This window comes from Solenopsis invicta, chromosome 14 (assembly GCF_016802725.1).
Source record: "Solenopsis invicta isolate M01_SB chromosome 14, UNIL_Sinv_3.0, whole genome shotgun sequence".
Classification (NCBI taxonomy): Eukaryota; Metazoa; Arthropoda; class Insecta; order Hymenoptera; family Formicidae; genus Solenopsis; species Solenopsis invicta.
Window position 1 is genome coordinate 8,473,303 of NC_052677.1, and position 23,698 is coordinate 8,497,000.

At 46.5% G+C, this 23,698-nt stretch overlaps 1 protein-coding gene across 9 annotated transcripts in view; it reads left to right on the forward strand.

The window, feature by feature from the left end:
* Positions 1-23,698, forward strand: part of LOC105194485 (protein groucho) — a 60,935-nt gene that overhangs the window by 21,791 nt on the left and 15,446 nt on the right. For 5 of the 9 annotated variants that reach the window (XM_026136662.2, XM_011159413.3, XM_039457327.1 and 2 more), the window contains exons 3-9: positions 2,083-2,189; positions 2,628-2,703; positions 9,720-9,764; positions 15,672-15,734; positions 15,826-15,900; positions 16,088-16,120; positions 16,650-17,012. In XM_026136662.2, coding sequence (XP_025992447.1) covers positions 2,083-2,189; positions 2,628-2,703; positions 9,720-9,764; positions 15,672-15,734; positions 15,826-15,900; positions 16,088-16,120; positions 16,650-17,012 — 762 coding nt within the window. Of the gene's footprint in view, positions 1-2,082; positions 2,190-2,627; positions 2,704-9,719; positions 9,765-15,671; positions 15,735-15,812; positions 15,901-16,087; positions 16,121-16,649; positions 17,013-23,698 lie in introns of those variants that run through there. The other 4 variants (XM_039457325.1, XM_039457326.1, XM_011159414.3 and 1 more) reach the window with 4 other exon arrangements.

Genomic DNA, 23,698 nt, shown 5'->3' on the forward strand with positions numbered 1-23,698 from the left:
TATGCAATTGTTACATATATTCGTCTCATTTTATTTTCAAGTTCTTCGGAGATACGAATACAGTGGCGTATACCCCTTTATATTCGTATACAAAAATAAATGGAAAGACCATCCATCCATTTCTTACGCTGTAAAAAGACATTTAATCAATTGCTAAAAACAGCTTTTATCGAAAAATCTTTTAAAGTCACAGTCCAATTTTTGTGATGACCGAAACGCAGAGGTAGGAATATTTGTGCGAGAATGAATGTGGTGTTTGCTAAATCGCAGAGGCATAGTGCGTTAATTTCAGCCGATGGCTCGCGCAATGTGTGTGTGTATGTGTGAGAGAGAAAGAGAGAGAGAGAGAGAGGGGGAGGGAGAGAGTGATGAAAACGAATTTGGCCGCGATGCAACACGATGCGTCGCACTGCGGCGCAACAACCTGTTCGATGACTTTTCCGTTTGATGATTGCAACAAGTGAGGCCCACCGCCACTCCGTGCTTCTCTCCCGCGCTCTCCCAAACCATTTTACCACCGACAGCCACTCCCCGTTTCGCATTCAACAAGTGGCCAAATCATTCAGCGCGGGGCTGCGATCTCTCGAAAAATCGCAATTTTTGTGCTCGCGCTGTCGTTTGGTCAGTCATCGATCGATCTGTCAAAGTAAGATACAGCTCGTCGCATCGACGGCGATGCGGCGAATGTGAAAGTCGAGTGCTCCGAGGGAGAGTCATTAATGTTGCCGTTGCGAGACTGCGATTCTATATAGCTTATCTTTGCAGTAGCCAATTTCTATTTTCATAAAAATCCACATGTGTACGTGCCCTCTCTGCGTAATAATAGTATTCGGCGATTCGCTCTTACGGGCGTGTGTGTGTGTGTGTATGCGAGGCACATCCTTTCGAAAATTCGATTGACGCCCTTTCGCCGCAACGTAATCATTACTGTCATCGGAAAGTGCCGATCTTTTCCTCCGTAATTTCAGTCAGCGCACCAAATGCCATTGGTAGTGTGTGTATATATACACCTAACGCGCCTTCTCTCTTTCTCTCTTTCTCTTCCACCGAAGAGAAACCCTGTGTAGTGGTAGACTCGAACGAACCTCGTGGTATCTAGTGGAATGGGTCTCATTAAGGACGCCTTCACAGCCCTTCATCCTTGGCTCTTCAGGCCCGCGCTCTTTCGTTCCTCATCCGTCTCTCCCTTTCTTCTTCTCTCTCTCTCTCTCTCTGTCGCTCTCTTTCTCGCCTTCTGTCGCCCCCGCGCTTCGAGACGCTCGCCTTTTATACCTGGCTGCCCCTTGCTCGCATTTCTGGGCTTGGTCCCGTGTGTTTGCGTGCGCCTTATGTGTCCGAAGGCCATTCGACGCTGCTGGTTCCTTGTCATCTTCGACTTTAAGCACGTCGCGACTTAATGTGTTTCCAAAGGTATCCGGCGAAACGAGAAATTCTCGCATGCTTTTAGGCCAACGGTCTACCGCAGATGCTTCTACAGCCGTAGCTAGAATTTAAAACTTTGCAATATTAACGAATAAAATCTTAAATATTGGAAAAATAATCGAGAGACTGCGACCGCAAACTATCAATGGTAATGTACAGTGTAATAATTTCTTTATCTTCTTTGAACAATTGTAATTGTATTAGGATAATTTTACATGTACGTATCGGTATTCCACGTATTAGCTCGCTTGCAAGCAAGCTAAAGTTAATTTTCCCGAACACGGATAACGTGTGTGCAAGTTAATTTTTTTCCTATAAAGATTACTGCGATTTTCGATAACAAACGTTTTCTCCTGCTAATAAGCCATACAGCTGCTTGCGTCCTCTGTAGGCGCAGATACCATTGGTTCATTTATTCGTATTAATAGCCGGGGATCCGCACGTGGATGACTGACTGGCCCCGGAGCTAAAAAGATTAAACACAATGCCACAAAGTGACGGCAAGCTGCTTGTCGCGGATGCGGCTTATTCGTCGCGAGTGCGTTCCGCGGACGGTTTTAACGCCCACGTGCACGTGTATCTTCCATCGTGTCCGCATTGTCATGTATACATAGCTAATTGAATCCCTTCGTTTCTCCAACCCTTTTTTCTCTCTTGCAGGGTGGCGGCGGTAGCGGCGGGGCTGCTGGCGGGCTGAAATTCACGGTGGCGGACACTTGCGAGAGGATCAAAGAGGAATTCAATTTCATCCAGCAGCAGTACCACTCGTGAGTATCTCTCTTTCTTTCCTCGCTTATTTTCCTTTTAGCCTTTTCTTCCTTGACATCTCCTCCCCCATTTCTCAGCCGTTTCTATGTATTTTCCTTTAGATCCGTCTTCCCGCTCTCTTTCTTCCGTTTGCCCCGTGTTTCCGCGTGTTTCCTCGAATTTTCGCGATTATTCAAGACGACGATGACGGGTTTTCCTCGGCATTTTTCCTCGTCGTTCTCTCTCGCGGCCGACTTTCGACGATGCCGCGATTATTGATCGATTCGCACCATTCGATGCATGTTACGTATGTTTTATTTCTACTTTGAAGAACGAGACTTTTGTAATGTATTTTCTTAGTTATAATGCTACTGTGCATATTGGTTTTATATAAATTTGTAATGAAAATTTACCTATCTTATTCTACCCAATCGTTTCTGATTTTTCTTCTGTTTCAGACTGAAGCTCGAGTGCGAGAAGTTAGCTAGCGAGAAGACCGAGATGCAAAGGCACTACGTTATGGTAAGGCACTTTGTAAGTTCCTTTTTGTGTCTTCCTCTCTTCGATCGAGTCTCGTTACCTCTTTCGTTTCGCAAGTCGAGAGCGGTCCAAACCGCGGAGAGCAACTCCTGACAACAATTTAGCTTCTTAATCGTGAAAATGTCGGCGATACTCTCGGTGTTCGATAATCCTTTTATGCGTGTGAAAAATGCAACAATAAGCAAACAAGCTCCGGTAGAATATCGTAAGAAATTTATGCCAAAAGTAAGGGGCAAGAGTATCGCTGCTTTTCTCGGAGTTTTGGCGAATATTTAATCCGACGTTTCCTGCAGCTTGTGCAAAATGCACAGGGTCGTTAAAAGTAAAAACGAAATTCGATTATCGGTTTCGCGTGCATCGCGAGCAAGTTCTTCAAGGAGGCTCTCTCTCTCTCTCTCTCTCTCTCTCGACTTGCATTCGTATTGGCACGCGAGAGCACACGCTAGACACACGATATTTATCGACAATGCGAGCATGAAAGAACAGGACATTACATAAATGAGAGAACAGTGCAAGCCGTTCTCTCCGGGAAAAGCGATTGATACTATTTTCGCTTCATATTGCTGGCCCCTCTTTGATTTAGTTCTATCAGCGCGAAGGCAATTAGTCCAGCCAACCGTACTAATCGTATCGTCATCGGTAAGGAGCTTAACTTGGACTTACCTATATTAAAGTGCAGTACTAACATGCTCCAAAGTATTCGCCGCGAGTATCCGTATCTCGTTGCTCTTTTCCGCGCTCCGAGGCAAGCTGGATGTTATTATTGTCATTTCTACGATGGATTTTTCCCTTTGCAAGACGATAAAGTTGCGTAACACGCGAAAAATTCAAGTCTTAAGCTGAAGCAATTATAATCCCTTTCAAAATTGCGGCATATGCGCGCACATTTCTCTTTCTTCTTTATATTCGAAATATTATCTTTAAAAAGAATGCCGTGCCCGTGATTTGACATTTTGAGCGATGATAATTATTTCAAATTGGATTGCGGCTTGCACTGAGAAATTTCGTCCCAGGCCTCTCCTTTCAAAGACGATATACCTCAGGTATTGACGCAAGCATGGTGATACCGGAAATTGAATGCTCCGAATGAAATATTGGCTCGCCCGTCTCATTGTGAATAGCCGCTACAAAAAGTCACGCATCGGGTCGCAGTCGAACACTTTCTTAGAATTCGCATATATATATATATAAAACGCTCAAAGCATCCTGCGCGTGTGAAATTGTGAAATGAGGGCGCAATTCTTTCTTAAACTCTAATTGCTATCGTCGTCGTAGAAGTCACTTGAAAAGTTAGCATGAAAATGTCCGAGTGCTGCATACATAGAGCTTCTCGTCTGCCGCTGCAAATCGAACTCGTGCGAGACACGGTGAGTGGACTGAAAATAGAAATAAAAATCAAACAGGATCGGGGCAAAATCTTTTGTCCCGATACAAATTCAACGTTGCACAAGAATGCGCTCTCGCAGGTACCGGGCTTATGCGTTTCTGCAAACCGCTTTCGAGATACGAAAGCGAACAGCGCGGATTGGAGGGTCAATAACCCCGTTATGCTCAATAGACGCAAATTTCAGCGGAGCTAAAGGCACATTGCGAATGTTTACTCGGTTGCTTTTCAGAATTTCAGGACCGTTTGTGAAGATTGGAAATTGAAACCAATATATTAATTTTAATACGTCTAACGTCGTCTGCGTCGTCGCGATGAAACGTAAAGATACCAAATATGAATCTAGAATCGTGTCAATGTTACTAAGAAATTTTATTTAAAGAATATACTGGAGACGATTAATCTATCCGAGTGAATATTTCTATATCCGTACGTCGTTTTCTACTTGGCGGAATGATTTAATTATTGAGATCTTGACATTAAGTGATTACGGAAAGGCACGGTTGCAATTTTTCAAGCGTTCTATTTGTCCGTTAATGTTCGTGGCAAGTTGAAACGGAGCGCTTCGATAGAGATAGCTCGGATTTGCGCGCTTAATGCATTCGTAAGAAATGCAAATCCAAATTCAGGCGAACGCGAAAGGCCGATGGTGTGTTTTGCATGCGAAAATTGCGCTCGTTTTACGCGAGCTCCACATTTACACCCGTTAAAACACGCGACTTTAAGAACCGCTTTGAAAAATGAACCGCGCGCGTTCGGCAGATCGATGTTCTTCACCGGCATCCTTGGATTCCGAGGTCCTACACCACTGTGTCTGCTGTACGGCCGATCGTAATTGTCGCGAACTATACTGTCTCTGTAAACTGCTACACCGATGTGACACCGTGCAAGCAACCAAGCAGCAAGCTGGGCCGAGTGGAAGGGAGTCGGGGGTGCTAGAGGGAGTGGATAAGGGGGGTCGGAGGTGACAGAGGGGTTGATGGGGGTTGGGAGTTGAGCCGGTAATCGATATCTCCAAAGTAAACGAAGAGAGAGAGAGAGATAGAGAAGGGGGTGGCAACAGGAGGTAGTGGAGCAGTTGGAGGATCGAGGGGGATGGGGAGGGGGAGGGGGAGTGATAGAAGTAGCGAGGAAGAGAGAAGCGAGAGGCCCCTTTCGAGAGAAAAGGGAGCGAGACGGACGTACGAGAGTGGGAAAGAGGGGGCGAATTACAGAGACAGAGAGAGAAATTGATGTCGAGGGTTTGTCAACCACTGACAAGTATTATATACGTGCAAGCCGGAGACGTGCGCGGACGAGGACGAGGAGCGTTGGTGTGCGCGGCACACGGTACGTACACCACGTCACCCCAGCCGTGTCTCTGATATTCTAATTCCACCCTCGTGTATTTCAACCGCCTCTCCTACCATCTCTCCCGCCGTCGCCACCACCGCCACCACCGCCGCCGCCGCCGCCGCCGCCGCCGCCGCCGCCGCCGCCACGCGCGCGCAACTTCATCCTTCGCGATTTTCATTAGGGTAACGCGCCGCGTAAATCCGCGCGCTGCTTCAATTTTTGCCCCTTCCACTTCGACTCTTCTCCACCTCCTCCCTCCTGTTCGCTTCACTCTTTTGTCCGCTCCGTCTTACGGATCATCGCCTTTCTATGTCGTTATGCGATATCTTTCCCTTCTCTCGTCGAGATACCGCCAATCATGTGACGCTTCTACAAATTTCATTGATATACTCGTACTCTTGATTTACTTGTAAATATTTAGTGCATCTAGAATTGTATAAATTCATATTTTGGCTAGGGTGATAATTTTCGCAATAAATTCTTTACAGTATTTTAAGATGCTTTTATCATTATTAAAATTGATGATCAATTTCAGATTATTTCCAGCTTCGGTTTATGATTGCGTTTCAAATCCAATAAGGCAGTTTATAGAATTGAAAATGTATGAAAAATTCACATATAAATTCTATTAGGTATCAAGATCCAGCCTCGGCATCATTTCTGCTATTTTTTCTTTTATATTTTAGTTACACCTATTAACCTTTAAACCGCCATCATTGGATCTATTGTAATTCCCTTAGAAAATTTCCGAAATATTATACATGTATCTCGGATATAAACCTATATAATATAAGGGATCCTCCGTAGTGTCTATATTTAGACTTTTCGACGATCTAAAGGTTAAAAGAAAAAGCGTAGGATACATGTAAATTAAGATTGCACTGTGGATTTACAAAAAATTCCATCTTTATTTTTATTTGCTGTTTCATCCTCTTGCACACGATTTATATTTTTGTTACACAAATTTGAGGAATACACATTTTCAAAAAATGATATTTATCCTGAAAGATATATTATACAACGGAGAGACATTTAACTTGACTTTTTCTTACGAATAGTTTTTCCCTTCACTTTATCTCTTACGACATGTTTGTTTATCGATGAAAGAACGAGAAAAGTTTTCGGTCATTGTAAAAAGTTTCCCCTCGATCGTAACGAAAATAACCAACACTCGAACATCTGACATGCTCCAATTATCACGTGCAAATGTTCGTCCGCATTCCTCGAATTGATAATCGTCTTCCGGTCGATTGCTCGCAGGAGTTTCATATTTTTATCGCGACAGATTACGGTGTTGCATCACGTCGATGAATTAATTCTTCGAAACGTAGCTTTGAACGTGATGGCCCCATTGACAAACGGCGTCGTTTCCTCGACTCTTGTACTTTTGCGGGCAAAGTTCAGCGTAGTTGCGTATCGTCAAAAATAGATTGGACATAAGCGGAAAGCTCCGAATCCCCGGGCCGTCAGAAAATTAATTTGATTTCCGATACGCGAATGTAATGATCGAGCGAGGGAAAAAGAGAAAGAAAATTCGATGGTATGGATGAGGGACAAAAAAAACGAGGAGTGGGGGGGGGAGAATGAAACGAAAAAAACCTTATCGAAAACGGGCCCGAGGCCGTTGCGCATCTCCGACCTGCCCGCGAACGAGAAGACTTTCCAATTATCTATGTTTTTTCTCCGCCGCGTTTTTTCGCGCTGCAACAAATTAAACGTAACCCACATCCCTGGGGCACGCTTCTCGATTACTCTTTGTTTTCCTCCTGTTTCCACGGTTCGCCGTTTGCTTTCCACCCCTCGACTATACGCGCGCGCGGCGGGTATACCTGGCAGATTGCATTTCTATCCTCCCGCGCTACGTTGTCCTTCTCTCGAAAAAAAATTTTTTTTTTTTTTTTTTTTTCATCAACACTAGCGAAATTTTGCCCCGTCACATTTCGACTGTGACGGATGTTCGGTCGACGATACTGTTCCTTTATGCGTAGAAAATATCTTTGCGCAACGTGGGTTTTAGTTCAAATATTATTTGTGTGAATCCTTCTGCGCATAATATTTTAAATCACTATCGGCTTACCAAAAAGTTTGAATAAATTAATATTATTTTATAGGTGCTAAATATAAATATATATTATTTCAAAATATAATTCCATTATAATTTATTATAGTGTACTGAAAAATTGTAGAAAATTTTTATTGCATTGTGACAGTTGTATTTTTCTTATCCTAATAACTTATGATTTTTTTTTTTTTCCAAAAGTGTAAAGCGCAGAAAGAACAAAGAAATCGCGTTGCGATTTGCGGATGCATTGATTCGCGCCCGACGTAATTCGCAGCGACTTATTAATTATCCGTTAATTATCCGCGGGCGCAGCGTGTAAATTTTCACGAATTGAGTCAAGAGAGTGAATGAGAGCAAAAAAGGAAAATGGGAAAGTGGGGGAGAGGCGAAAGAATGACGATAGACTGAATCGAAGTGCGGTGCAACTAGAAAGAAGAGAGAGAGAGAGAGAGAGAGAAACAGAGAGAAGAAAGAAAAAAAGAAAAAGAGGGAGAAAAGGGACGAAACGAGAGAAAATGTCGAGAGAGAGCGACAAACGAGGTCGCCCAATCATCCTATCAAAGGCTCGCTACTAAAAGATCCATATCGAGTAATCGGAGGGGGCGAAATTATCGGTACAACTCCTATTATTGGGTTCCCAGGCACGTGAAAATAGAAAATGAGAGACGGGCAGATGAGATCGATATCCACAGAATTCTCTCTCGCTCTCTCTCTCTCTCTCTCTCTCTTCCTCTCTCCGTCGTCGAAAGAATTTTTTTGTTATTTGATTATCGACTTGCGTCAATATCTCGTCTCTGGCCGTCCAATTTTTACAATGCGCGTAAAGCATCCGCGATGCGAACAATGTTTGCAAATCGCACGATAGGTTGCAAAGTAGCTTTCTTACTTCACGCATGGTCACGCAAAAGTAAAACAGAGAGAGAGAGAGAGAGAGAGAAAGATCGAGAAGACAGCGCGCAAAGAGAAGTGATGAAAAAATAAAGAAACAGAGATTGAACGTACGGAGGGCCACGTGTGCCGTTCCGACGGATAAGTTACGACTGTTGTTTAGCTAGCGCGGCGGTAATCGCGGCGGTAATCATGGCATGCACTTTTTCGTAAGCCGCGAAGAGCTTCGAGGAAATGTATTATCGAATCTCTGTGCTTGTCGTGCGCGATACAATCGCCAAGAATCAACGTGCATCGCCGCAGGACGATAAGCGCGGCGGGTTCGTTGCGCAAAGGAGGAAGGCTCCGCGCGTGCCTTGCCCCAAGTTCGCCAGGCGTAGTTATCGACTGCATTATTAAGTCGGTATATTTCCGTGGCCGATGTTATCGATCTCTGAGCCGGAGTATCTCCCAGCTTGGCCTGACGTGTGTATTGCACTTTCCCTCCCTCTCCTTCTCCGTCCTCCTTCCTCCTTTCTCTCTCTCTCTCTCTCTCTCTCTCTCTCTCTCTCTCTCTCTCTCTCTCTATCTCTCTCTCTCTCGACAAACCATCTCCCCCGAAGCCATTCGTTTCCGAACGAGAGAGGCTAAAGGCGGACACGCGCGGCGCTAAGCGACAGCCACTAGCCAATTTACGATCGCGCAAGCGCATCCACCGGACTGCATTCTACGCTCGGATGCAGTTTACCGAGACGCATGTACGCGCTGGATCGAACGGTTACTACTACTGCGGGCCCCTTTTGGTCTCGCCCTCGCCCGCAGAAATTCGCCCACGAGAATGCGAACGGCGTGAGAAGATCGCCTCGACCGATCCATCGATCCCTCCGAGCGATTCGATACGTCTCGAGAATTCCGCACTTCGACGTATGTCCTATCTTAAGTCGAAAAAAAAGACACGATTCCCGAGTTTTCAATATTAAATTGCATTACCGTCATGGGAACATATAAAAAACGAGCGTCATGGAATTGACGTGCATTTTAATATTACAAATATAATTTGTCTTCTTTATGTTTAAACTAAGGACTTAATCAAGTTCACTCTGCGAATAATGTACTCCTGAAAGAAAGTTTGATGGTCGAATTACAACTGTGCCAGCCTGTTATCATGCTCGCATGCGTATAAATCGTCAACTTGGTTTGAATGTGAATAATTTTCGTGATCGTTAAGTTTGAAGTACAATGAATTTCCGATATGTCTCCTTTCGCATTTAAACCGCGTGCCGTTTTATATTTTAACAGCTCGTATAATACTTTATATCTCTGAGGGATATTTTACTGAGAGTTACATCTTTCTTGTTACAGTATTACGAGATGTCGTACGGCCTCAACGTTGAAATGCACAAACAGGTAAGTTTAGCGTTCTAGCATCTTTTTTCTTTCGAATTACACTTAATCCCTTTTGATTCAGCGAATTAAAGTTGTCCAGCGTTACCGTCCGGTAATTGAAGATTAACTGAAATATTTAGAACGTATACATTGAGAGAGAGAGAGAGAGATTACTCGGCTTTTCGAATGTATTCTTATAGAATGTTAGGTAATTCGTAATTGTATTCTTCAAACAAAAGTTACATCGGACAATGTAACCAGTAATCTGTAACTAGCGTTGCGCGCCAAGTTAATCAAGATCACGTTTAACTCGGATGCTAAGTATCCGAGTGGCTCTTCGTTAATTGAGCCCGGGGTCGGGGCAGCAGGGGTGAATCGTCGGAATCGGCCACGGCCGCAAATGAGGGGTGTGGGCATCGTGCGCGGCGTTTAGGCCGGGAAATCGTGTAATTTCGGCTAATCAGGGGAAACAGCGGCAGGGCAGTCCCCTCTGTCAGCAATTTTCTTAAAAGCGGCCACGGTACTCCCTCGTCGCCACGCGGTCATGCTCAAAAGTGGGGCTCCCGAACTCCAAACAACCCTCCCGCCACCACCGCCACCACCGCCGCCGCCGCCGCCGCCGCTGCCGCGCCGTCCCGGTACAACGAGCTGATATTCATTAGCATTAGCGGCCGATCATTTCTCACCCTCGTACCTCGAGGCGGCGCTTAATGGGCCGAGGCGCGGGGGACTACGTTCTCTCGGGTAGTTATAGGGCGTAACTCGGCGCCAGAATCACCGCGAAATTGTTTCCGGCGAATAATGCACGAGAAATCAGGGCGTCTCTTAAAAAAAAGAAAGAAAGAAAGAAAGAAAAAATAAACGGCGCTATTTTAATCGAATCTCCTAGATCTCTTGACCTCAAAACTACAAAAGTTTAACTTTTAAAATTAGAATGAGGTTATCGAACTTTATTAAAAACGGAAATTGAAAACGTCTACGTGTCATCTCGAATTCAATTAGCTAAAGCTTTCGCTTGATTAAATAACTTAGCTTGAAAAGATAACGCACGGAATAATCAAATAAAATGGTATCTCTTCTTTTACGTGGATTAATATAAATTCGTTAAAATGTATATATTGTGGAATCTAAAAATATATTCTCCGATATGTACTTTTCCACCAACTTTTTCACCAACGGGCGCGATAAAACCTCCGAAAGGCCCACCTTGCACATTCGTAATTTGTACATGTACTTTGTCGGATAATAATACACGTGCCGGATGTTAATAAAAATCGGAAAAGTAAGACCACTCGAGGGAGATCGCTGGGAAATCAAGTCTGAACACCGCGACTGCACAAATTGCAGTGGGGAGATAATGTAACACGGCGAACTCGCTTCTCTGACGCTAATTGGAAGAGAAATGAAAAGTTATCGGTTCTTGGCGGCTCTCTAATTAACTGTGATAATAACGCGCCGATGCCATGCGCTCGCGAACGCGCGATTAAATCTCTTTTGCCAGCTTATTCACATTAATTGCCATCTTTCAAGCGCATTAGATGATAATTTTGCGATGCACAAAATCAGATACCTAGTGCGACATCTTGGGGGAAAAAAGAAGAAAATAGTTGACTCGACACAGATTTGCGAAAAGTTTCGTTGTGTAAATAATCACTTAGGAGTAGTCTTTATTATTCATCGATGTTTCGTTTTCCGCTTCTTTCTCAGCTGCTATCGGTGACTTAACGGACATGCCAAAAATGTATTTATTACTTTCGCGTCAGTCTTCAAATCTCCTCCCTCGCTCGGCAAAAAAATAAATAAATCAAGCTCCCTTTAGTCAGTCCCCGCCACTTAGCAGGCTTTCGCGTCGCGGTTTCTCGCTCCTTTTCAATTTGAGCCCCCGAATGAAAACAATCTTCCCCTACGAGGTTAGAACCTTCTGTATCTCTGCCTCGTCTCTTTTTCCCATTTCGCCACCCCTTTCGTTTTTACCCTTTTCGCTCTTCCTCGCGCCTCGCGCTGTGTGCAGCAGCTCTCTGCCTCCGTTTCTCTCCCCCTTTATTTCCCGTCGCATCTCGCGCCGCGCGCTGTGTGTTCTTCTCTACCCTGTGTGTAAGCCTCCCCGCTTGCCACTCCCAGAATGCTAGCCATCCCTCGCATCTGCGACCCTCGTATCTCCTGCCACAGCTTCAAGTCGACATTTGCCTCTCACCCATCCTACCGCAGCCACCACTTTACCACTCTCTACTCGACTAACTCGAATTTGTTGGCGATGTCCCAGTTCTTGTAGGTACGATTACTTCTCTCGCTCCATCCGTTTCTCGTCCCCAATAACAGTCTTGAGTTTTCTCCCTTCGGTCACCCTTATACTCGCCAACATTGCCTCGCTCGTTCGATTTAATTGCACGATATAGATTGACCAATCTCTCGTCGGAGAGGATATTCGTCTCGAAATGAACTTTGTTGCGTGACACTTTGACATCGCTCTACATCTGCGCGAATACCGTTTTCATGACGAAGAATCTTTGGAAAAATTTCTCAACCGCTCAAAAGTTAGAGAGACCCCGATCGAAATTATACCCCCTTTTAATCTTCTGCTTAATGCGATATCGTTCGTTAATATCGATGATGAAGCATTTTATCGGTCGTCCCATTGGATTCTCGAGTCCGTCGAATTTCATCGACGCGAGCTTCATATACGGGATACGAGATTCGCGGCGATAGAGAAAAATGGACGGCTCGCAAAAAGCGCCCGCGACTACGCGAAAGAAAAGCGCGGAAGAGAAAGGGTGGAAAGGGATAAACTGGGCGAATCAGAGCGGCGCGGCGCGGCGCGACGCGGCGCGACGCGGTGGCGAGGACGAGACGGGAGAGTTAAAAACTCATCGCGACGCGACTGGTCGCGCGTTACGTTCTCGCCCTATTCATCCATCGAGTCGTACGTACGTACGTACCTACCTACCTACGTACGTACGTACGTACGTACGTACATTCGGCTGCCGAGGTATCTGTCCGATAACGCTTATCGCTTAATTGAAAGGGACGTCCTTCGGCGCGGCGCGGCGCAGCGACCGCTTGCTCGTTGTCCCGCTCGATTAAGCCGCGATCCACGCTAATATGTCGCGGATACGTTACGCGCACGCGATCACGAAATGGGTCATTACCGAGTCTTGGAAAGCCGAGGAAATTAGAATTAACCACGGAATACCAAGGAAATGAGAGAAAAAATGACTTGCTCCAGGCGATATTCGACGTCTCGATGTTTCAATCGATGACGCGTCATTAGTTAATTAACATTAAACCACGCTGGCGCGTTTAGATATTTAGATTAAAATCTTGTCGCAAATGGAAGATCGAGAATAGAAGAGGAATTTCAATTTCGATTTATTTGCGACGAAAGTGTCGAGTATCGTTTGACATTTCGATTTTATCAACTGGCCTACGTTGAAATTTATTCCCGGACAAAGAATCGAGGAATCGCAATAACTTTCGCGTTATCCTGGAAAGGAATCAAGCCGCGCTCAGAAATTGTCACGAATCACGTATATCGTCGTCTCTAACGTGGGAATCCTTCGAAAGGAAATGTCGAATCGGAGACGGGGCCGTTGCCTTTGGAAAAAGCGCGTATCTCGTTGGAAGAATATTGCCGCGGCGTTGTTGTTGGCGTTGTTCGTCAATACAAGAGTAACTACCATTTCCCCATCGCGGGTTCGCCCGGCGTCCGATAAAAAATGTGCAGGCTGACCAATTGCGTATAACTCACCCTGCCTTTCCAGTTCTTCCTGCCTTCATGCATATATACGTCTATCTATCCGGGCTCTCTGTCTTCTACCCTCTCTGGCCCTCTCTCCCTCCCTCTCTTCGTTCTTTTTCCTTTTTTTATGTTTTTTTTTTGGATTCTCTTACTCCGTCTCTCTTTCGGTACGCGGCCCCTCTCGCCCTCTCCGTCTCTCTCACTGGCTCTCTTTCGGCGGTCGGGGGTCGCTTTTCCAGGGTTCTCTCGTTCGTACACACGTGTTAGCGTGCGAACGCGCGAGCGGACGGGCAAGCGAGCGAGAGGCAGAGAGATGGAGAATATGCGCGTGTACACACTCGCACTCGCACTTTGCAATCGCGCTCGCACTCGCTCGCACTTGCTCGCACCAACACCTATATCGCGCGCGCGCACACACCCTCCTAGGGGTCGTGTATTTGAGTTCTTTTATTTTGCCCTATGGAGGTAGCAGAGGGTTGAGTCGAGCGAGAGAGCGGAGAGAGCGCGAGGGCTGGGGGCGATGACATCGATTTTTTACCCGTTGCTAATCTCAATGTTACCTCCACCTCTTTCTCCTCCTCCTCTTCCTCCTGATCTACCTCCACATCCAGCACGTCCTCCTCCTCCTCCTCCTCCTCCTCCTCCTCCTCCTCCACCTCCCCGTTCGGTCATCTCCATTCCCTGGTCCCGCGCTCCGCATCTCAACTCACTTCGTTCTCCCCCTGCTGCCACCCCCCGCCCCTTCGTCCAGCCCGCACCTCGGCCATCCGTTTTGCGGGAAAACGTGCATGTGCATCGGGCACATTCGAGAAGGAATAACCATTTTTTCGTGCCGGACAACACTCGCTCCGCGTCGTGCAAATTCTCCTCGTCTCCCGACCGCCGCCGCCGCCGCCGCCGCCTCCACCTCCGACCACCTCCCGCAATCCCCGACACTATCCCTCTCGCATCCTCTGTCCATTTTTTCGTTGAACCTTTTTTCGTCGCCCGCCCTCTTCTTCTATACCCACCTAACCATCCCACGGTACGCTCCCTCTCGCCCCCTTTGCCACCTACTGTCGAACAGGGCGAAATCGAACTGACGTGGACGCGGCAGTTTTCCATCTTTCTGTTTCCCGTGGGGGCGATGACATTTTTTTCGGTCTCTCAACTTTTAGATCTACGCGGCCGCCGCCGCCGCCGCCGCCGGCTTCTCTGACGTGAAAATATCGTCGGAGCGATATCGGCGCGCTGTTTCTATTAATGTAAACTCATCACTATTGCCGTAAAATAATTACGCGCGATTTTTTTTACCCTCGCCAATTTATCCGTCACGAGTGACATTGTTGAGATTAAACGAAATAATTCAGTCGATTAAAAAATATAATTACACAGCGATTTCCGATTATTAAATTTGTTTCAAATTGTCATCGTACAGTCACAGAGGATAAACAGGCAAAGTATAGATATTTTTTTTTTTTTATGTGCTACGGCTATATAAAAATCACGTGGCGATCGTGAGCTTAATCGCGATGCGATTCGATCGACGCACATTAATGAGAAGCCGCCACCATCCCCTCCCCTCCCCCTCCCGCTATACGAGGGGCGAACCGCGCTGCTGTTACGCTCGTACGTTCGTCGAACACTCGTCGTCGTGTGACATGTGATTACCACGATGTAGCCCCACACGCCGTGACACGCGGCATGTCCTACGCGTTATATAGACACAATTCGTATCGCCCTCTCCCGCTCCCACCGGGGTAGTACAGTCGGCCTCGATTTCTCAATTAAGCCCCGAATTATTCAAAGCATAACTGCGTGACGTTATGCCTACGCACGCGACATTAAATTTCGAGCGAACTCCCGGTGTTACTTTTGTGCAATTTTACAAATGGAGATCGGTCATTTTGAAAACGACGAATGTGCCGTTTCTGTAATTTTTGGAAATGGAGATAGCTGATGAAATGTTTTATAAAAGCGCGCGCGTTTTATATGGCGCGTTTATCAAAAGAAATTACGTCTCTATCATTACTCTCTTTGAAAGCAAGCATGGAGAATTAAAGCGCTTTTTATTTCCTGCTGAAAGTTGCGGTATTATTATTTATTCGCGTTTATTCCCGTATAGCGACTTTGTTCCCGGTAAGATAAATCGCCGTAATATTTAGCTGTCCATTTGAAAACACTCGATTCGATTATCCGTCATGTGTTCGCAGACGGAAATCGCTAAGAGGCTGAACGCGATAATCGGGCAAGTGCTTCCGTTCCTGGCGCAAGAGGTGAGTCTTTGACTTTCTGTTTGGCACGCGTGCCGTGCGATCTCACAATCGAGTGTGACGACGACGCGATAATGATAGCATGGCATTGCAGCATCAGCAGCAGGTGGCCAATGCTGTGGAGAGGGCGAAGCAAGTCACCATGTCCGAACTGAACGCCATTATCGGGGTAAGTAGCCGCTCACCATTAACTTCCCAAGTCATCGGCTTTAATGAGATGGCTCGTTAAAAATGTATCCAGAAAGAGATTCTTTCTAATTAAATAGTTTGCCATATTGATGAACTTTATTTTATAATTGACTAATTGTATGTTTGAGTGACATGCGACTTGACGCGACCTTTCCTAATTCTTGCAGCAGCAACAGCAGCAGGGTCTCCAGCAGCTATTGGTAAGTATTTTACACGAAACATTTAAATTTACAAAATTTCTGTTATTTCTGTTATCTTTGAAACCATCTTACGTGTATTACCTTGGAGGGAATACGTTCCGATATTTTGCTGACGAGAAAATGAGATGAAAAATTGTGCGTTGATAAGACTAAGAAAAATCATTCGATTCATCGATTGCCGCGCGGATTACGCGATTAATTTTGCAAAAAACTAGCTAGAGATTGTACATTGTGATAGTAAAACAAAAAAAATACACACACACACAAACACACATAATTTTTAAATTCGTTATTCCGTTTAATTTATTGATAATATATACAACTTGCTGAACATTGTCGGAAATATATATTGGCTTTTACTATCGAGATTGCAGTCTGCAATCACCGGTGGCTCGCTCGGTTAATCGACGTGCTAAAATAAAAATAAGAACAAAGTCGTAAAAGGCGCGTTGAAGAAAGGGAGCGAGGAAGAGGCAAAGGACGAATGAGAGGTCGATTATTAGAAACGCTTTTTATCTTGACGTTGCAGCAACAGATCCATGCGCAGCAACTGCCCCACGGTGCGGTGGTCGGTGGTCTTCCGCCGGGTGGTCTGCTGGGCTTCGCAGGTGCGGCCGCGGCGGCCGCAGCCGCGGGTGTGCCGCCGCACTTGGCGCCGCCGCCGCATCCCGCGGCCGCGGCTGCGGTCCAGGCACAGGCGCAAGCGCTCCTGAAACCCGCCGATCTACAACAGCATCGCGCGGCCGCGGAGACACCCGAGGATCGTAAGCCGATCGCCCTGCCGGACGAGAGGCTCGGCCATCGCTCGGTCTCTCCACCTGAGAAATTTCGTAGCCGCACACCCGACCTCGAGAGCGATTCTAAGAGGCGGAAGGAAGAGAAGCTAGGACATGTGAGTACCGTGTTACACCGTCTGACCGTTACTACACTCGCGCGATTTCGCGACGCCCGCGGCCCGCGGCCCGCTCGACGCGCGCTCGAATCGATCGGCGATTTCATCGGCCTCGAGATGTTTAACGTTACATTTTTCAGATCTGACCTCCCATTCTATAAGTTGGAAGTCGAATTTTTATTCAGAGATCGAATGCCAAGTCATAAACGTTTAAAGTGGAAACGTTCTGTAATTTCAATGGAAAAATCGTGACGTTTTTTTTCCCCCCCTTTGAAACTTTTCGCTTTTAGGGAGAGAGCAAAAGAAAGAATCAACGCATTGGTAACGCAGATGCGTGCTGTTGCATTGAATATTGCTCGTTGGTCAGTGCACACTTAACTACAAAGAGACTCGGCGTCGAAAAAGTTGCGCGTTACGGCGGAGGGGGCGTTTAGCTGAGAATTAAAATGCTAATTGCAGCGACGTCGAAAGCCGATAAAACGGCCGACACTCTCGGCGATCGGAGCGAGGGAGAGAGCAAAGGGTGATGGTAGAATAAAGAGACGCGAGCGAGCGAGCGCGTTTTATATCGCTGGAAAGTAAACGTAAGAGTAATAAAAGGGCCGAGTTAGAACCGAGTTCGAGCCGCGCGATAAAGGATAGGAGAGCGTCGATGCTAACTTCCACTTAACCGTCGAATTCGCCGTAAAAAAAAGAAAGAGGGAGAGAAAGAAGGGTGGATGGAAGGTATGCTCGATAGTCTCGCGTGCCGCCTATGTCGGCCTCTCTTCGGCAAGGGCGAGCGTCCCAAATGCAATCATGCGTCGCGGAAGTTTTCCATCGAAATCGGATTACCCTCGTTCGCCGCAAAGGCGGAAAAAAAGGATCCCCGACTTGCCGAGCTGGTCAAGAACCGTATAACTCGCGACAGTACTTCCGTCCGTTAAGTCGGACGATCGTCTATTTTCCTTAACGTCTATCCGAAGCCAAGTCCCATGGAAGTGTGTTTCTCTGTCCTGAATCACGACGACAAAGAGCGCGCGCGAGCTTTTCGCGAGAGACACGAACCGGAGCGCGCGAACGGGGGCGGACGGAGAAGCGGAGGGGAGGGGGGATACCGACGAGGGAGGAAGCGGGTGTATAATTAAAAACCGTGAAAACAGGCGAACAGTTAGCTGGGTCGTCGTGCGCGCACCGACTAAATTGGATTATTTTTCTCAGCTGCTCCCTTACCTCCTTCGGGCGCCTCACTTACCCTCCTTTCGTCTCTCTTTATCTTGTTCCGCCTCTTCCGGTTCTGTTCTTTTCTTCTCTCTCGCTTTTTTTTTTTTTTGTACCGATTAGAGCGTATTCCACGCGAATTCATCAGCCTGCTACACCGACTATACCCTCCGACGTTTTTCTCTTTCTTCGTGCGACCGTATTCGTTGATTTAATTATTTATTTAAAAGACGTCATAAAATTGTTGCGAAACGTGATGGCTATCTATTATACAGGATGAGTCGCGCAATTCGAACGGGTTATTCCTTCTTCACGGTTGATGATAAGAAAAAGTGGCGGAGGAAAAAACTAAACGATTTAATGATGCCTGATTTCTTATGAAGTTACCGTCCTCACATTCCATGACTCACCCTGTACATGCGGGTGGAAGAAAAAAGTAAATTACATCTACCAAATAAATTTGATAATAATATGTAATAAATTTTATTAAGTACGTCTTTAAATATAAATTTTGATTTAAATAATGATTATGGATATAATTCGAATCGAGGAGAATATCGAGGAACATGTTTCCCAACGGTTCTTTGTCGCATTTTGATGAGTTCAGATAGCCGCTATAAAAATCACTTGTCGGATAATCGTGTAGATGTCGCGGTCAATTATCGCCGACAAGTTACCGATGAAAATCGAGGATTCGTAAGAGATTCAGAGTCTTGCCTTCAGCTTTCTTTACGTCCTCTTCCAATCACGCTTTCGTATTCTTCCTTCTCTCTGATTATGCTAATGATGCACCGTTTATACGGATAATCTCTTCGGTCTCAGAAAAAGTGTCGGAAAGTTTGCATGTTAATAAAAAAATTTTTTTTTAATTAACAAAATTTTTAATGTGTTAAAAAGAATTTGTTTTTTTATTAACATGAAATTGCTCTTTCTCCCCCCCCCCTCCCTTCTTCATTTTTGTGCGTACTTTAATTGTGTAAAAGAATTTGGAATTTCGTGTAAAGTCAATTCAAAGACACTTTGTAGTAAAAAAAAAATGTCGGTAATTTGCTTTAGGACTTCCCCTTTTGTGTATTTATTGAGAAATCTGCCACCGTCGTCGCGGACACGTGTCCCGAGTGCAGAATGGTCTGATCGAGAACGCGAGCGCGACATCGCATCCGGTCGTATGTAATTCACGAGACCGACGAAGACGAAATGAGCGGGTGAAGTGGGGGGGAGAGAAGGGAGCGAATCCGGAAATGAGTTTTCGCTCGTGTCCACGCTCAGGTTCTTAAGACTGCCGTCGAGCTTCGTACCTACATGTGCACGCCGACAGAGGATTAGTCGTAGCTCAGCACACCACTACCGCTATCTCCCTAACCCCTTCGCTTCATCCCCGAGGAAGCATTAATCAAAGGAGCAACCGTATGCCCTGTTTCCGTCGCGACGAAAGCTGCTGCCGGTTCCCTCCCTCCCCCCCCTCTGCTCCCCCTATGAAATCGCTATATCGCGGGAAAGGGGTTTATTTCATCTTGTACAAATCAGATCAAAAGCACAGTCTTGCAAATCGAATACTCTCCATGATTGCTACGACAATTTCTCGAGTTTTAAATCGGTGATTAATTTTCATTCAAATGTGTGCAGGTACACACGTACCCACGCTCACACGCAAATAAAATGTATTCTTAATGAAAAGTGCGCGCGATACTGTGAGAAGGGATCGATTTGATACATTTGTGGTGAGATCTCGAAGATAGTGATCCAGTTCTCGTTTGCTGCTTTATTTGGTATAATTACCGCGTAAATGGAGGGATCTGCGTCTGAATGTCTGACTGTGACCTCATTTTCTCGTAATCGTCATCTCGACCGTTGTCACTGGCGCTACTACGTTACGAAAGGAGAGGCGCGAGGCAAAAAAGATTCCCGATAAAATCCTGGGATCTACCTCGCGCGCCCGCGGCGGTCTCGGTAATGCGACGGAGCATAGTGCTCGTTGTGAAATAACGTTTCAAAAGCGTGTCGGATGGCAAAGTGCATTTTTCATAGCGGTCGAAATGAAATTGAAGACGGAAAATCTCAAACGTGTTAAATGGCGAAATTTTCGCAGCGACGCGGGAGAACCGCGTACCGCTGCACGCTGAAAAGTAACTTTAACTCGGTGCTAGGAGAAGCTAATTAAACGTACAATTAAAATTCGTTCGATCCTGTAATTCCGGATAATTCAGGAATCACCTTTTTAGCGACTGGAAACGCGCTGCTGGTTATCTCTTACGAAAATTATCGTCTCGTCCAAGTTTTTGTTTTTTTTTTGTTTTCCATTAAATCTTTCGTTTCGATAAATTCTACGAGAAAATGACCCGAATATCATTAGTTGTTTTCGAAAGAAATCTCGCACTAGTTTACCGTAACATTGAATCTACAAGCGTTCACAGATTTCGTGAGATTAATCGAAATTCTCGCGGCACTAGATGCGCTAATGAATGGATGTAGTTGAATTCGAGGCGGAATCGATGCTCTGGGTGTTTACGAAGACGGCGCGGCAGCAACGGCGGCGCGGCACGGCGGTTGAGGCCGGCGGCGGCCGGTTTAACTTTGTCTCTCCTCGCTCTGATCCGTAGAAACTTGCAGACATCGGGACGCGCGTAGATGTGCGGTAGATTCATCTGGTGGGAATTCAGGAGATGCGACGACGGGAAAGAGCGAACGATACACGGGATAGCGAGAAAGAGAGAAGGACAGCGGAAAGCATAGGAGGTGGAGGAGATGGAGGAAGAGTTGGGATGGGTGGGTGGTTGAATTTTTCATCTGACCACGTCGAACCAATTAAAGCGGACCACGGTACCCAACCTCCACCTCCAACCTCTTCCACTTTTTTCGTTCTCTCTTTATTTCCGCCCCGCGTGCTGGCCTTTATCCACCCTCTCTCTGCACCTCCCTCCCCCACGCGAACGCGAGAGAGCGTTCTCTTTCTCGGATGTGCCCTCTTCCGTCTCGTTCCCTCTCGCACCCGTCGCGCAACCCGTCGCGGCCACCCCCGCGCTCTGCGCCGCTCTCCGTCCTCCTTCCATCTCCCGCGTCTTCCTCCTCTCGCCTCGTCCACTCGCTCACTCACTCTCTGGCAACTCGTTGGATTTTTTCGCGTCACGAGGCGGTGTAATTTATTTGGCCGAGGTAGAGAGGCGCCCGCGGAGGTGGTCGACGAAGCGAGCACGGGGGTTGGGTCGGCGCGGCGCGGCGCGGCGCGGCGCGCCGGTACGAGGGCTACGAGGGGGTATATCGCGGGAGAATAGGTGGAGGCGGCAGAGGTGAGGTGGCACGGAGGCGGAGGTGACGCGGCTAGAATGAGAGCACGAGGGATAGCGCGGCGGAGAGGGAGGGGGAGGGGGGCAGGAGGGGGCTGGTTTCAGTTTATTTTGTGGGTCCTACCTACCCGCTCGTCACTGTCCAACCCCGTTGGTCAGTCGGTACGTTGTTCCCGCGCTCTGTCTCGCTCTTCTTCTTCTCTAGCGCAGCTTCGTTTCCTCTTTCGTTTTTGTATTCGCGTTTCCTCCCCCGCGTTCCCCCCTCCCTACTCCCGCTATACCCTCCTCGCTCTTATACGTATCACCATCCTTTTTTTCGCTCTGTCTCTTTCCCTTCCCCCCCATCCCTTTTTCCCCCCTCGCTCTATCGCCGTCTCCCTCTATCGCGACTGTATACGTATATAATATAACCCACTCGTTTTCGCTCCACGCGAACAGCAACGCCGATATAATATTAAAAAAAAAAAAAAAAAAAAAAAAAACTCGGGACTTCCTGATGGATCCGCTCCTGTATTTTTCGATTACTTCGCGAGCACGGTTTTTCCCCGGTGCAATCCGACCCCCGCGCGCCGACGCTCCGCCCTTCACCTGTTCCACCTGTCAACTCGCCGAGAGGGCTGCGCCTTCTGCTGGAAATTGAAAAGATCCTCGGTGTGATTTGTCGTCGTTCCACGACTGTCTTTGTCGAACACGAACGATGAAGCTACACGTATCCCTTGATCTCACGCGCAATAACTTTCGCCAGACAGATATCTTTTTCTTGTTTTCAATCTTTCCGCTAATTGTAATTTGTAACTTGAAAATACTAGAAAGAAAGAAGAATTCTCCAGTGTCTCTTGTTTTACGTCGCGTCGTGTCTGTTTCTGTATCTTTAATGGCTTAATCTTTATTATTTTGTCGTATTGCATTGTTGTATCTCAGAGACTTGTTGTTTGAGCATTTTTTCCAGTGATAAAATTCTATTGAATCTTTGTACGGCGCTTTTATTTTGAAGAATTATATTGAAGAATCTTTTTACAGTATACCCCGAGTGTACATGTACGATAAAAGACCAGACGATATTAACGTCGGATGTCGAAACTTGGTACTATAATACCGCTCCGGGCGATCGAATCGATCTCGCAGCTGGCGAACGTAAGATCGTAGTTTTCCGCTGACCGCGGGCGCCGTTCTGAATCGCGAGTATCGATCCGCCTTCGCGTATTAACAGCGTCGATTAGATAACAATAATACGTTCGCCGGTGGTATTACGCGATGCCAGCTGCGCACTTCTTGGTCGATTATCGTTCACACTCGGCTACGCCACCGGACTTCTAACTAGTTGCGCGTAGTGGTGGTACTAATGAGAACCCCGCGTCCACGAGAATCCCTCATCCATCATCCTTCCGCGCTATTTCCGATTCGCGCCGCACACGTTCGCGGACTATCCTTTGCACTCGATAATTCGTTACCTTATTGGCTACTTAAAATTCTTTGGTACTTGAGCCAGGGTCAGTTTTTACAGAGCAACGCATTGAAAAATTTTTTGTTACACAGCGTGTCTCACGTCTACCGGCAATGAGATTTTTATGCGCGAACTTTTTGTCCGCGGATTAGAATCAATTTATTCTTATTTGATAGTTTATTCAAGATATCTATTAACAGTATTTTGCGAAATGTTTTGTTACGGTTTTCGGTTATTAGATAAACAAAAGTTTCCGCAGAAGAAAATTTCAATCTTTTATCATTCAATTTGAATTTAAATGTCTGTAAAGCCAGAAAGTAAGATCTAGACGCTACTTCTTGCCGGTCAATCCCCTGATCGCCATTCAGCCGAGCACTAAGTGGTAAATAACTTGGTTATCGATTACAAAAAGATGGGCTCCCGGTCTCAAGGGGTTCTCGCCAGTCCGCCGAGCTGGGTTCATCAATTCGAGTCGGCGTAACAAATTTTATATCCGTCTTTGCGCCTTATTACTTTTTCAGACGCGAGCGCTCGGAACAGTCGATATCTCCGACGGGCGGGTTCTTGTTACAAAACGCTCTGTCGACCTCTCACAATCGCTCGTGAGAGACGTCGGTGGACCTGTCTTTCTCTCGCCGAGGCGGGATACCGGCGGGATGTCTTTCTCCGTCTCACTCACCCCTGTCTCTGTCTATCTCTTCCTTATTCTCCGCTTCGTCTCATCTCTTCCTCCTTCTCTTTCTCCTTCTCCTCCTCCT